This window comes from Coregonus clupeaformis, chromosome 30 (assembly GCF_020615455.1).
Source record: "Coregonus clupeaformis isolate EN_2021a chromosome 30, ASM2061545v1, whole genome shotgun sequence".
NCBI classification, from domain to species: Eukaryota; Metazoa; Chordata; class Actinopteri; order Salmoniformes; family Salmonidae; genus Coregonus; species Coregonus clupeaformis.
The window spans coordinates 17,407,501-17,422,717 of NC_059221.1; the positions used below are offsets into that span (position 1 = coordinate 17,407,501).

Consider the following 15,217-nt stretch of genomic DNA (forward strand, 5'->3'; position numbering starts at 1 on the left):
GGCCAAGACCAAAGAGCTGTCAAAGGACACCAGAAACAAAATTGTAGACCTGCACCAGGCTGGGAAGACTGAATCTGCAATAGGTAAGCAGCTTGGTTTGAAGAAATCAACTGTGGGAGCAATTATTAGGAAATGGAAGACATACAAGACCACTGATAATCTCCCTCGATCTGGGGCTCCACGCAAGATCTCACCCCGTGGGGTCAAAATGATCACAAGAACGGTGAGCAAAAATCCCAGAACCACACGGGGGGACCTAGTGAATGACCTGCAGAGAGCTGGGACCAAAGTAACAAAGCCTACCATCAGTAACACACTACGCCGCCAGGGACTCAAATCCTGCAGTGCCAGACGTGTCCCCCTGCTTAAGCCAGTACATGTCCAGGCCCGTCTGAAGTTTGCTAGAGTGCATTTGGATGATCCAGAAGAGGATTGGGGAGAATGTCATATGGTCAGATGAAACCAAAATAGAACTTTTTGGTAAAATCTCAACTCGTCGTGTTTGGAGGACAAAGAATGCTGAGTTGCATCCAAAGAACACCATACCTACTGTGAAGCATGGGGGTGGAAACATCATGCTTTGGGGCTGTTTTTCTGCAAAGGGACCAGGACGACTGATCCGTGTAAAGGAAAGAATGAATGGGGCCATGTATCGTGAGATTTTGAGTGAAAACCTCCTTCCATCAGCAAGGGCATTGAAGATGAAACGTGGCTGGGTCTTTCAGCATGACAATGATCCCAAACACACCGCCCGGGCAACGAAGGAGTGGCTTCGTAAGAAGCATTTCAAGGTCCTGGAGTGGCCTAGCCAGTCTCCAGATCTCAACCCCATAGAAAATCTTTGGAGGGAGTTGAATGTCCGTGTTGCCCAGCGACAGCCCCAAAACATCACTGCTCTAGAGGAGATCTGCATGGAGGAATGGGCCAAAATACCAGCAACAGTGTGTGAAAACCTTGTGAAGACTTACAGAAAATGTTTGACCTGTGTCATTGCCAACAAAGAGTATATAACAAAGTATTGAGAAACTTTTGTTATTGACCAAATACTTATTTTCCACCATAATTTGCAAATAAATTCATAAAAAATCCTACAATGTGATTTTCTGGATTTTTTTTTCTCATTTTGTCTGTCATAGTTGACGTGTACCTATGATGAAAATTACAGGCCTCTCTCATCTTTTTAAGTGGGAGAACTTGCACAATTGGTGGCTGACTAAATACTTTTTTCCCCCACTACGTTCACATTGAATGGCGGGGAGTTTTTTAATACTTATTTTATCCATTGTCATGACACTTCTTCAGACCTTTATTAAAATCAAGGTAACTTTGTCCTTTAATACCACAAATGGGTACAGTTCTAATACTTCTGTCACCCTTTTGGTTAAGAAATACAGTGTGTCTCTGTTTATCTGTTGGGTGTTTCAGGTGAGGGTCTGAAGCGGGGATCTCACTCAAGCTCTCGCTCAGGGAGCAGGAAGAACCGGGGTTACTCCATCGGACTGGGCCGCTCCCAGTCTGGCTGCATGTCACAGGAGGCTGAGGACGAACATCTGCCCGCCAGTAAGACCTTCACCGTACTACATAGTCAACATTTGTATGTGAGAGGAAGAATGTGTGAAAATGTGTGACAGGTGATAGTTTGAAGAGGTCATACGCCTGCCAAACAGACAGATCTGACAAGTTTTAGTCATTTCCATATGAAAAGTTTCATTCCAAAACGCTATATATCCATTTTCAGAAATGTTGGTAAATTATATTTTATTATTTAGAGAAGTTATGAAAGAGGTTGTGTGTTTTTTGACTATCTAATCATGGCAATGGGTTGTGCAATGACAGACATGTATTTGTTTGAAATCTATCAATTGATGGTTTCATTTCAGAGAGACAAATAATCATTTTTTTTTTGCAAAACGCTATATATCCACCTCACTCTCAGAAAAATAAGTAGTACTGCTAGGTTTTACACAGTCAAATGTAATCATAAATAACTAAACATGTTTAATAAAGAACTGTACAAAGGATACATTTGTGATCAATAATTTTTTGTTGAAAAAATGCTTTAAAAAAATGAATCAATACAGTAATGTGAGATCTGTATGTAAAACATTTACATTTTACATTTTAGTCATTTAGCAGATGCGCTTATACAGAGCGACTTACAGAGTGCATTCATCTTAAGATAGCTAGGTGAGACAACCACATATCACAGTCAAATATACAGTATACAAACAGTCCATTCCAGCTTAACAATGGATATATAGCGTTTTGCAAAAAGAACAAATTTTAATACATATCTAACATCGATTCATAAAAAATCTGAGAACTGTAATATTTTACACACACATGAAGGTACCCATAAGCAATCATTTCTAGTGAAAATAATTAACAAATTGGTGGATATAGTGTTTTGGAAATAAACTCTTAATATGCTTTGGATGTTTTACATGTATAGTATACTATTCATGATGTCCACAGTGATACTTTTCAAATGACATTGACCTATCTTTTTGGTGGGTTTTAGGTGTGGAAGATGGTGTCTCTCCATGCAGCACCCCCTCATCCTCTGGCTGGGAAAGATGCAGCTTTACAGATGGTGAGTTTTTATGTCCTGTTTTGCTTTCAAGGAAAATCACTAGCTCCCAAATCGAGCAAATAATATGAATGTCTTCATTAAAAAGGCCATTTGTTTTCTTATGGTCTACATTAATAACGTCTAAACACGCATGCAAACACGCACACACAAACACACACACACACACACACACACACAAACACACCCCACAGCTGCTAGATTGTGTTTGTCCTCTGCTGTGGCTTCCAACCTCCTGTGGGTGTCTTATCTGTGTACTGTGTGGCGGTGTCATGTGGAGTGTAGTCGTGATGCTCAGGTGAGACAGGAGAGAGAGCTAAATGGAAAACTAGCGTGCCCTGACTGTCTCTTTCTCTCTCAATCTCTTTATTTATCTCGTTCTCTTTCTCTCTCTGTCTCTCTCAGCCCCCCAGAGGAGCCCGTCTGTGACCTCAGACCAATCACAGAAGTTGGTGGAGAGCCTCTTCTCAGCCAGGTGGGTGATGGAGAGGGCCAGGCTGGAGAATAACATACTAACTGTACAGCTAGTGCTGTCTCATGGCCAACTGATAATAGAAAATGGGGACAGCAGAGGGTTTTTTAATTCACTGAGTTACATTGTTTTGTGTAATCGGCATGCATAATACACTTTTGCAGTTATAATGATGGTTTGTATGATGTACTGTAATTTTACTAAGTGACCTAAATATCATTTTCACTTCCTGTTACTCTATATTGCGCTATAAATGGCATATTATATTCTGGAGAGGGCACCTAATAGGTCTAGGGACTTCAAGTTAGGGCTGACCCCATTTAATCGACTGGTTGATTGTTTGGTCGATAGGCTTTTGGTCGAACAAGATTGTTTCAGTAGAGCAGTGGCAAATCTATTGAAAACATGTATGGCACACAAGACACCGGTCTGATTCACGCCTGTCTGAGTGGACTAATCCATTGTGGAGGCTACAGGGATGGCACACCAGTATCACCAGTAGTACATTTAGCCTACCGTTAATTCCCATAATTTCTCATCTACAATGTTTGTTTAGTTACAGTCATTTCTGTCATTATTATTACAGTCTTACTGTTGTCATTGTAGGAGTGGACATGTTGTTTGCAGAGCGCACAACCTACGCTACACCAGTTTTTGTTTATTTCATTCCATTTACGAGTTGTCAATTTATTCATTGTTTTTTGTTTGGAGCACTCCTGTCAATCTCGAGTAAGGACACGCACCTGATTACGCATTTTTTAAAAAATATATATTTTTTTCCACCTTTATTTAACCAGGTAAGCCAGTTGAGAACAAGTTCTCATTTACAACTGCGACCTGGCCAAGATAAAGCAAAGCAGTGCGATAAAAATAGCAACACAGAGTTACATATGGGGTAAAACAAAACATGAAGTCAAAAAATACAACAGAAAATATATATACAGTGTGTGCAAATGTAGCAAGTTATGGAGGTAAGGCAATAAATAGGCTATAGTGCAAAATAATTACAATTAGTATTAACACTGGAATGATAGATGTGCAAGAGATTATGTGCAAATAGAGATACTGGGGTGCAAATGAGCAAAATAAATAACAATATAGGGATGAGGTAGTTGGGTGGGCTAATTTCAGATGGGCTGTGTACAGGTGCAGTGATCGGTAAGGTGCTCTGACAACTGATGCTTAAAGTTAGTGAGGGAGATAAGAGTCTCCAGCTTCAGAGATTTTTGCAATTCGTTCCAGTCATTGGCAGCAGAGAACTGGAAGGAATGGCGGCCAAAGGAGGTGTTGGCTTTGGGGATGACAAGTGAGATATACCTGCTGGAGCGCATACTACGGGTGGGTGTTGCTATGGTGACCAATGAGCTAAGATAAGGCGGGGATTTGCCTAGCAGTGATTTATAGATGGCCTGGAGCCAGTGGGTTTGACGACGAACATGTAATGAGGACCAGCCAACAAAAGCGTACAGGTCACAGTGGTGGGTAGTGTATGGGGCTTTGGAGACAAAACGGATGGCACTGTGATAGACTACATCCAATTTGCTGAGTAGAGTGTTGGAGGCTATTTTGTAAATGACATCGCCGAAGTCAAGGATCGGTAGGATAGTCAGTTTTACGAGGGCATGTTTGGCAGCATGAGTGAAGGAGGCTTTGTTGCGAAATAGGAAGCCGATTCTGGATTTAACTTTGGATTGGAGATTCTTAATGTGAGTCTGGAAGGAGAGTTTACAGTCTAACCAGACACCTAGGTATTTGTAGTTGTCCACATACTCTAGGTCAGACCCGTCGAGAGTAGTGATTCTAGTCGGGTGGGCGGGAGCCAGCAGCGTTCGATCGAAGAGCATGCATTTAGTTTTACTAGTGTTTAAGAGCAGTTGGAGGCTACTGAAGGAGTGTTGTATGGCATTGAAGCTCGTTTGGAGGTTTGTTAACACAGTGTCCAATGAAGGGCCAAATGTATACAAAATGGTGTCGTCTGCACAGAGAAAAGAGTCGGCCCAAGAATTGAACCCTGTGGCACCCCCATAGAGACTGCCATAGGTCCAGACAACAGGCCCTCCGATTTGACACATTGAACTCTATCTGAGAAGTAGTTGGTGAACCAGGCAAGGCAGTCATTTGAGAATAGAAGTAGGCCTAGGCTACCTGGCCTGCGCGCAAATGTAGGCCTATAAATGTGCCCTTTTTGGGATCTGACACTATTTCTGATTGTCTTAACTCATCATCACTGTAGAACTAATTCCTCAACGTAGCCTATTTGAAAAATCTTTCCAGCTCTCTCCCCTTTGATAACCACTCAGCATGAAAGGGAAAAAAATGTAATGCTCTGATCCGGTGGAATCGTCATAAAATAGGCCTACCTGATTACTTCTTATCCCTTGCACAAATAGCCTACAGCTGTGTCTGTCTGTCCGGAGCTCACTGTGCAGGAAACACTGAGGGCCCAGAATATTTTATACAATGTTGCAAGTTTGCTAGCATGAGGCCGGACCAAGTTAATTGTTGATACAATGTTTCAAGTTCCTTGTAGACAGGCCAAGCGTAGCCAATGTGATTCATAGGATATTTATTTCTATCAGGATATTTTCCAACTGCGGGCTGCAATGTTTTTATTGGTTGGCTTTATGTAGGCTATTTTTACATATTGGCAATGACAATAGAAGTTACTTTTAGATTTGTATCATTTTTTCACAAAAATATAAATGCAACATGTAAAGGGTTGGTTCCATGTTTCATGAGCTGAAATAAAAGATCCCAGAAATGTTCCATACGCACAAAAAGCTTATTACTCTAAAATGTTGTGCACAAATGTGTTTATATCCCTGTTAGTGAGCATTTCTCCTTTGCCAAGATAATCCATCCACCTGACAGGTGTGGCATATCAAGAAGCTGATTAAACAGCATGATCATTACACAGGTGCACCTTGTGCTGGGGACAATAAAAGGCCTCTCTAAAATGTGCAGTTTTGTCACACAACACAATGCCACAGATGTCTCAAGTTCTGAGGGCATGTGCAATAGGCATGCTGACTGCAGGAATGTTCACAAGAGCTGTTGGCAGAGAATTGAATGTTCATTTCTCTATCATAAGCTGCCTCCAACGTCATTTTAGAGAATTTGGCAGTACTTCCAACCGGCCTCACAACCGCAGACCACGTGTAACCACGCCAGCCCAGGACCTCCACATCCGGCTTCTTCACCTACGGGATCGTATGAGACCAGCCACCTGGACAACTGATGAAACTGAGGAGTATTTCTGTCTCTGATAAAGCCCTTTTGTGGGGAAAAACTCATTTTGATTGCCTGGGCCTGGCTCCCAAGTGGGTGGGCCTCCCACCCAGGCCCACCCATGGCTGCGCCCCTGCCCAGTCATGTGAAATCCATAGATTAGGGCCTAATTTATTTATTTCAATTGACTGATTTCCTTATATGAACTGTAACTGTAAAATCATTGAAATTGTTGCATGTTGCATAATTTTTTTTCAGTATAGATCGATTTTTGATTAATCACATAACATTGATTTTGATATATGAAGACTTTATTATGAATGAAAAAAACTCTTCCATGAAAATGTGCATATGATAACTGGCACGCAAATGAGTAGAAATGGTACGATAACTTGGCACTCCAAATGGAAAAGGTTGCCGACTGCTGGTGTAGCCGATTACTGGCAACTTCAGGAGTTTAATGGCAGAGGCATAATCTGCGAAGGCCAGCAGCAGCGGGAGGAACAGGGACGGGAACAGGTTTTTTCTTCTGGTTAGGTTATATTGATCTCTGGCTCTGGTTAGGTTATAATGATCTCTGGCTCCCTCTTTAGTAATTTGTGTTTCTTCATTTTTAATCGTAGTGTTTAAAGTTTCAGACAAGCTCAGTAGCCTACATATAGTTGATGCTATTCAAACATACAGTGCATTCGGAAAGTATTCAGACTTCTTGACTTTTTCCACATTTTGTTACATTACAGCCTTATTCTAAAATTGATTAAATCGTTTTTTGCCCTCATGAATCAACACACAATACCCCATAATGACAAAGCAAAAACAGGTTTTTAGAAAAAGTTTCTAATTTATTACAAATAAAAAACTGAAATATAACATTTACGTAAGTATTCAGACCCTTTACTCAGTACTTTGTTGAAGCACCTTTGGCAGAGATTACAGCCTAGAGTTTTCTTAGGTGTGACCCTACAAGCTTGGCACACCTGTATTTGGGGAGTTTCTCCCATTCTTCTCTGCAGATTCTCTCAAGCACTGTCAGGTTGGATGGGGAGCGTCGCTGCACAGCTATTTTCAGGTCTCTTCAGAGATGTTCAATCGGGTTCAAGTCCGGGTTCTGGCTGCGTCACTCAAGGACATTCAGAGACTTGACCCGAAGCCACTCCTGCGTTGTCTTGGCTGTGTGCTTAGGGCCGTTGTCCTGTTGGAAGGTGAACCTTCGCCCCAGTCTGAGGGCCTGAGCGCTCTGGAACAGGTTTTCATCAAGGATCTCTCTGTACTTTGCTCCATTCATCTTTCCCTCGATCCTGACTAGTCTCATAGTCCCTGCCGCTGAAAAACATCCCCACAGCATGATGCTGCCACTACCATGCTTCACCGTAGGGATAGTGCCATGTTTCCTCCAGACGTGACACTTGGCATTCAGGCCAAAGAGTTCAATCTTGGTTTCATCAGAACAGAGAATCTTGTTTCTCATGGTCTGAGAGTCCTGTAGGTGCCTTTTGGCAAACTCCAAGCGGGCTGTCATGTGCCTTTTACTGAGGAGTGGCATCCGTCTGGCCACTCTACCATCATGGCCTGATTGGTGGAGTGCTGCCGAGATGGTTTTTCCTTCTAGAACGTTCTCCCATCTCCTCAGAGGAACTCTGGAGCTCTGTCAAAGTGACCATCGAGTTCTTGGTCACCTCACTGAGCAAGGCCCTTCTCCCCCGTTTGCTCAGTTTGGCTGGGCGGCCAGCTCTAGGAAGAGTCTTGGTGGTTCCAAACTTCTTCCATTTAAGAATGATGGAGGCCACTGTGTTCTTGCGGACCTTCAATGCTGCAGAAATTTTTTGGTACCCTTCCCCAGATCTGTGCCTCGACACAATCCTGTCTCTGAGCTCTACGGACAATTCCTTCGACCTCATGGCTTGGTTTTTGCTCTGACATGCACTGTCAACTGTGAGACCTTATATAGACAAGTGTGTGCCTTTCCAACTCATGTCCAATCAATTGAATTTAACCCAGGTGGACTCCAATCAAGTTGTAGAAACATCTCAAGGATGATCAATGGAAACAGGATGCACCTGAGCTCAATTTCGAGTCCCATAGCAAAGGGTCTGAATACTTATGTAAATAACGTATTTCTGTTTTTTATTTGTAATAAATTTGCTAACATTTCAGAAAACCTGTTTTCGCTTCGTCATTATGGGGTATTATGTGTAGATTGATGAGAAAAAACATCCATTTAATCCATTTTAAAATAAGGCTGTAACGTAACAAAATGTGGAAAAAGTGAAGGGGTCTGAATACTTTCCGAATGCACTGTAGGGTGTGTCTATATATGGAAAAATACACGTTTTAACATTTCGACCAATCGATTGGTCGAAAGAACAGACGACTTTGGGTCAACCAAGTTTATTTTTAGTCGGGGACAGCCCTACTTCGAGTACATTGTTTTTTAATCCTAACAGAGTTTTGTGACGTATATATCTCCTTTCTCCATCTCACCTAGTCTTATCTCTCAGGCACACATTACCACTCAGTTGCCTTTTTCCGCTATGCATCATTAGTGCATTTCTCAGTGTAGGAAAAATGTCCCTTTCTCCTCCTTTCTTAAAATGAAAACAACTTCACTGTGTCACACAGCGCCCTTGAGGTCCATTCTTAAGGATGCTATGAGTTCTACTGATGGAAGGATCTTAAAATACGCTTCGACCACATATCCTGGAGTTTCCTTTTTTTCTTTGTCATGAAAAAACTTAAATGGAAGAGGCATTTAGTGATTATTGAGTTCAGTTGTTATTATGATGAATTATAGGTATGTGCTAAGAATGGCAGGGTTATGCTAGGAGCAGGAAATAAGGGCTGCGTATGCTCCGTATTGTCACTGAGAAATTCCAATGTATGTACTTGTGCTTACAAATGGCAATGAATGAAACTTGAAGTTGAACTTAAGATGCTGCATCCCTCTCCTGTCCTCTACAGGCTGACTCTCAGCCGGACAAGACTCCTGACCCGGGCTGCCAAGGGCTTCATGTTTCGCTCACACAGCAAAACCAGCAACTCTGTGGGGGAGAGCGAAAATGAAAAAAAAGACTACATTCCTCTGGTACATAATTCAGCGTTGACAAAATGCCACGTTTTTGAAAATATAAATGTGTATATTTTATCACCCCACATCCTTACTTATCTCCCGATCTCTGGTACAGGTGTCCTTACAGTTGGCGTGTGGTGCGTTCTGCCTGGACAGCGCTCTGTGTGAGGCCATCAATGTGCACATGGACAAGCTGAAGTGGACATCTCCCTTCACCAGCCACCGGGTCAGTCTGAGTCACCACGTCTCCCACTCAGCCAGCCGCTGCTCAGACAGCAGCGCTGCAGACCACAGCCACAGGTCCACCTCTCCATCTCCATTTGAGAGCTCAGCTAATGTTACAGAGACCAGCCTGGCAGGCCACCACCAGGCTGTCAGCAGCTACAGCCAGGCGGGCCACAGCTCCTCACACCTGGCCAGGAGTCTCTGGACAGAGGGTGGGTCTGGATCTTCTCTTTTCTTCCTGGGCGGCCCCTCCACCCCTACCACCTACGCTGAGCCCCCTCTCTCCCCTCACTCCCTGACTGACAGCAGAAGGGACTCGGAGTCGGAGAGTGTGGAAACCCCCCCAGCAGCGCCCCCTGGTGGCCTGGGGTCCGGTAAGAGGCTGGATACGGAGGGCATGGTGTGGGCCACAGCTGTAGCCCTGGCCTGGCTGGAGCACAGCTCGGCCAGCTACTTCATAGAGTGGGAGCTGATAGCGGCTAAGGCTAGCATGTGGCTCAATGCCCAGAGCATCCCTGAAGGAAAGGACTTAGCCTCGGTCAAGTCTGCTGCCAACCAGCTCTTTATCATCCTCCGACACTGGGATGAGAACCTGCAGCTCAACATGCTCTGCTACAACCCCAACAGTGTCTGAGGCTGATCGCATCGCATGGACCGTCCTCCATCCCGACATATCCAACCATACTATGCTAACTGACTAACGGTTTACTTACTACCATTTTGTATTTGCTGTTTTGCCGATTTTGTTAGTGAGGTTGTTGTGAGCATTGTGTAGTTGGATTGATTTTGTTGTGATAACTTCTAAACATGTCAGAAGCTTCTCAGAGTTGTTTCCATGTGGGTGGATACAGACCATGCATTCACCAGCTATGGGTCAGTGTAAGAAATCAGAAGTGTTAGAGTAAACATGCTGTAAAGTTACTTGCTGACTGTTTACATATTTGAGAGAAAATATATGTTCATGAAAATATATGTATTGTTTTATTTATGTTTAATATTTCCATCATATTGGTGTCCAATGATGAAAGAATCTGCCAAAACAATTCCAAGAGAGTATTCCAATTATTAATATTACATTTAATGTGTTTGATCGTCACTATCATTTCAAAATCCAATTAGCCTGGTAGCAGATCTGTTTGTGCTGTCTTGCCAACTATGGCCAACTCCTCTTCTCATGTTTGATGTGCTGGCTACTGTACCCGGAGACTTCCAGCAATTGCGATAAGCTAACATAAAATATCTTCCAATTATTTATATTGCATCTAATGTGTTTGATCGTCAAAATCATTTAAAAATCCATATTATGATATGAAAATTAGCCTGGTACCAGATCTGTTTGTGCTGTCTTGCCAACTTTCCGAACTCCTCTTCTCATGTTTGATGTGTTTGTATTGGATATTCATCAGCCATAAGTGCCTAACAATGATCAAACACAAACAAAGATTGGTTATCTGGAATACGTATTTAGAAGTTTCGCTGATGTCATGCATTGTCCATTCATCAAAATATTGTTTGATATACTGTATTAATTGTGTTTCCATATAAAACATGCTCAGCATGTTTTCTTTGTAGGTGGTTTCATTGTTCTGAATAATTTGATAAACTTTTTCCTTGGTCCTTGTTATCTTTTACAAGGCATTGTACTTTGCTCTCATATTTACTCATAAACTTGTGTTGTTTTACTCAGGTAATATTATTTTCCTCAGGCTTTGGAATTGCATCCATCTTGCTGCATGGAAAACAGGTGTTTGTGTTTTAAAAGATGTATCAACAGTGGGAGCAAAGCAATTCCCCCACAGTCAACCTATTCTGCTGCATTTGGCTGTCGGAGAAGAGATCTATTGTGAGTCTTAAATGTCACCCTATTCCCTTTATAGTGCACTACTTTTGAGCAGGGCTCTGCTCAAAAGTATCTCACTGCATAGGGGATAGGGTGCCATTTGGGAAATTTCATAATTTAATTGTGATCTGTATATGCTTATAATGATTGTGGTGGCTGGCTTTACTTGTTGTATTTTTCAAGTTGTATTTTTCAAGTTTCGAGGTCAAACATACACTACATGACGAAAAGTATGTGGACACCTGCTCACCGAATATCTCATTCCAAAATCATGGGTATTAATATAGAGTTGGTCCCCCCTTTGCTGCTATAACAGCCTTCACTCTTCTGGGAAGGCTTTCCACTAGATGTTGGAACATTGCTGCGGGGACCATTCAGCCACAAGAGCATTAGTGATGTTGGCCGATTAAGCCTGGCTCGCAGTCTGCTTTCCAATTAATCTCAAAGGTATTCGATGGGGTTGAGGTCAGGGCTCTGTGCAGGCCAGTCAATTTCTTCCACACCGATCTCGACAAACGATTTCTGTATGGACCTCGCTTTGTACACGGGGGCATTGTCATGCTGAAACAGGAAAGGGCCTTCCCCAAATTGGAAGCACAGAATCATCTAGAATGTCATTGAATGCTGTAGCGTTAAGATTTCCCTTCACTGGAACTAAGGGGCCTAGCCCGAACCATGAAAAACAGCCCCAGACCATTATTCCTCCTCCACCAAACTTTTGTTGGCACTATGCATTCGGGCAGGTAGCGTTCTCCTGGCATCCGCCAAACCCAGATTCGTCCGTCGGACTGCCAGATGGTGAAGTGTGATTCATCACTCCAGAGAACGCGTTTCCAGTGCTCCAGAGTCCATTGGCGGAGAGTTTACACCACTCCAGCCGATGCTTGGCATTGCGCATGGTGATCTTAGGCTTGTGTGCGGCTGGCCAGCCATGGAAACCCATTTCATGAAGCTCCCGACGAACAGTTATTATGCTGTTGCTTCCAGAGGCAGTTTGGAACTCGGTAGTGAGTGTTGCAACCGAGGGCTGATGATTTTTACGTGCTACGCGATTCAGCACTCGGCGGTCCCGATCTGTGCGCTTGTGTAGCCTACCACTTCGCGGCTGAGCTGTTGTTGCTCCTAGACGTTTCCACTTCACAATAACAGCACTTACAGTTGACCGGGGCAGCTCTAGCAGGGCAGAAATTTGATGAACTGACTTGTTGGAAAGGTGGCATCCTATGACGGTCCACATTGAAAGTCACTGAGCCCTTCAGTAAGCCATTCTACTGCCAATGTTTGTCTATGGAGATTGCATGGTAGTGTGCTCAATTTTATCCACCTGTCAGCAACGGGTGTGGCTGAAATAGCCGAATCCACTAATTTGAAGGGGTGTCCACATACTTTTGTATATATATTGTACCTCTCGATTGTTGCTGTGTGTTTTGAAAATATTGACTGTTTGTTTGGGGCTGCATGTAATAAAATATGTCTAATCATGAAGCCGTAAAAGTTTGTATTAAGACAAAGCAAAAACTATTGGTCCCATTGGTCACACAAACAATATAACGAATATTACCCCGCATGGTGCAATAGTGGTTTATGTCCAGTTTAATGTTCAGTTAATGAAGCTTGGCATATAAAAAGAATTGCACCCTAAGGCAGTACTATTCATAGTCAGTAGATGTTGCACCACAATTTGAAAACGATGTACACTGAACAAAAATATATATGCAACATGCAACAATTTCAAAGATGTTACTGTTACAGTTCATATAAGGAAATCAGTCAATTGAAATAAATTCATTAGGTCCTATTCTATGGATTTCACATGACTGGGAATACAGATACCTTTCAAAAAAAGTTAGGGGTGTGGACCAGAAAACCAGTCAGTATCTGGTGTGACCACCATTTGCCTCATGCATCGCGACACATCTCCTTTGCATAGAGTTGATCAGGCTGTTGATTGTGGCCTGTGGAATGTTGTCCCACTCCTCTTCAATGGCTGTGCAAAGTTGCTGGATATTGGTGGGAACTGGAACACGCTGTCGTACACGTCGATCCAGAGCATCCCAAACATACGCAATGGGTGACATTTCTGGTGAGTATGAAGGCCATGGAAGAACTGGGACATTTTCAGCTTGCAGGAATTCTGTACAGATCCTTGCGACATGGGGCAGTGCATTATCATTCTGAAGAATGAGGTGATCGATAAAATGCAATTGTGTTCGTTGTCCGTAGCTTATGCCTGCCCACACCATAACCCCACCGCCACCATGGGGCACTCTGTTCACAACATTGACATCAGCAAACCGCTCGACAACACAACACCATACACACTGTCAGCCATCTGCCCGGTACAGTTGAAACCGAGATTAATCCATGAAGAGCACACTTCTCCAGCGTGCCAGTGGCCATCAAAGGTCAGCATTTGCCCACTGAAGTCGGTTTACAATGCCGAACTGCAGTCAGGTCAAGACCCAGTTGAGAACGACGAGCACGCAGATGAGATACACTACCAGTCAAAAGTTTGGACACACCTAGTCATTCAAGGGTTTTTCTTTATTTGTACTGTTTTCTAAATTGTAGAATAATAGTGAAGACATCAAAACTATGAAATAACACATATGGAATCATGTAGTAACCAAGAAAGTGTTAAACAAATCAAAATATATTTTATATTTGAGAGTCTTCAAATAGCCACCCTTTGCCTTGATGACAGCTTTGCACACTCTTGGCATTCTCTCAACCAGCTTCATGAGGTAGTCACCTGGAATGCATTTCAATTAACAGGTGTGCCTTCTTAAAAGTTAATTTGTGGAATTTCTTTCCTTCTTAATGCGTTTGAGCCAATCAGTTGTGTTGTGACAAGGTGGGGGTGTATACAGAAGATAGCTCTATTTGGTAAAAGACCAAGTCCATATTATGGCAAGAACAGCTCAAATAACGACAGTCCATCATTACTTTAAGACATGAAGGTCAGCCAATAAGGAAGATTTCAAGAACTGTGCAGTCGCAAAGACCATGATGAAACTGGCTCTCATGAGGACCGCCACAGGAATGGAAGACCCAGAGTTACCTCTGCTGCAGAGGATAAGTTCATTAGAGTTACCAGCCTCAGAAATTGCAGCCCAAATAAATGCTTCACAGAGTTCAAGTAACAGACACATCTCAACATCAACTGTTCAGAGGAGACTGTGTGAATCAGGCCTTCATGGTCGAATTGCTGCAAAGAAATCACTACTAAAGGACACCAATAAGAAGAAGACACTTGCTTGGGCCAAGAAACACGAGCAATGGACATTAGACCGGTGGAAATGTGTCCTTTGGTCTGGAGTCCAAATTTGAGATTTTTGGTTCCAACCGCTGTGTCTTTGTGAGACGTGGTGTGGGTGAATGGATGATCTCCGCATGTGTATTTCACACCGTAAGGCATGGAGGAGGTGTTATGGTGTGGGGGTGCTTTGCTGGTGACACTGTCTGTGATTTATTTAGAATTTAAGACACACTAAACCAGCATGGCTACCATAGAATTCTGCAGCGATACGCCATCCCATCTGGTTTGGGCTTAGTGGGACTATCATTTGTTTTTTAACAAGACAATGACCCAACACACTTTCAGGCTGTGTAAGGGCTATTTTACCAAGAAGGAGAATGATGGAGTGCTGCATCAGATGACCTGGCCTCCAGAATCCCCTGACCTCAACCCAATTGCGATGGTTTAGGATGAGTTGGACCGCAAAGTGAAGGAAAAGCAGCCAACAAGTGCTCAGCATATGTGGGAACTCCTTCAAGACTGTTGGAAAAGCATTC

The 15,217-nt window shown here is 43.0% G+C and overlaps 1 protein-coding gene across 1 annotated transcript in view; it reads left to right on the forward strand.

Annotated features, from left to right (window-relative positions):
* Positions 1 to 11,691, forward strand: part of LOC121546488 (von Willebrand factor A domain-containing protein 5B1-like) — a 71,787-nt gene extending 60,096 nt beyond the window's left edge. The window contains exons 18-22 of the mRNA XM_041857754.2: positions 1,426 to 1,560; positions 2,522 to 2,593; positions 2,996 to 3,065; positions 9,249 to 9,372; positions 9,473 to 11,691. Coding sequence (XP_041713688.1) covers positions 1,426 to 1,560; positions 2,522 to 2,593; positions 2,996 to 3,065; positions 9,249 to 9,372; positions 9,473 to 10,216 — 1,145 coding nt within the window. The 3' untranslated portion in view covers positions 10,217 to 11,691. The remainder of the gene's footprint in view (positions 1 to 1,425; positions 1,561 to 2,521; positions 2,594 to 2,995; positions 3,066 to 9,248; positions 9,373 to 9,472) is intronic.
* The last annotated feature ends 3,526 nt before the right edge of the window (positions 11,692 to 15,217 follow it).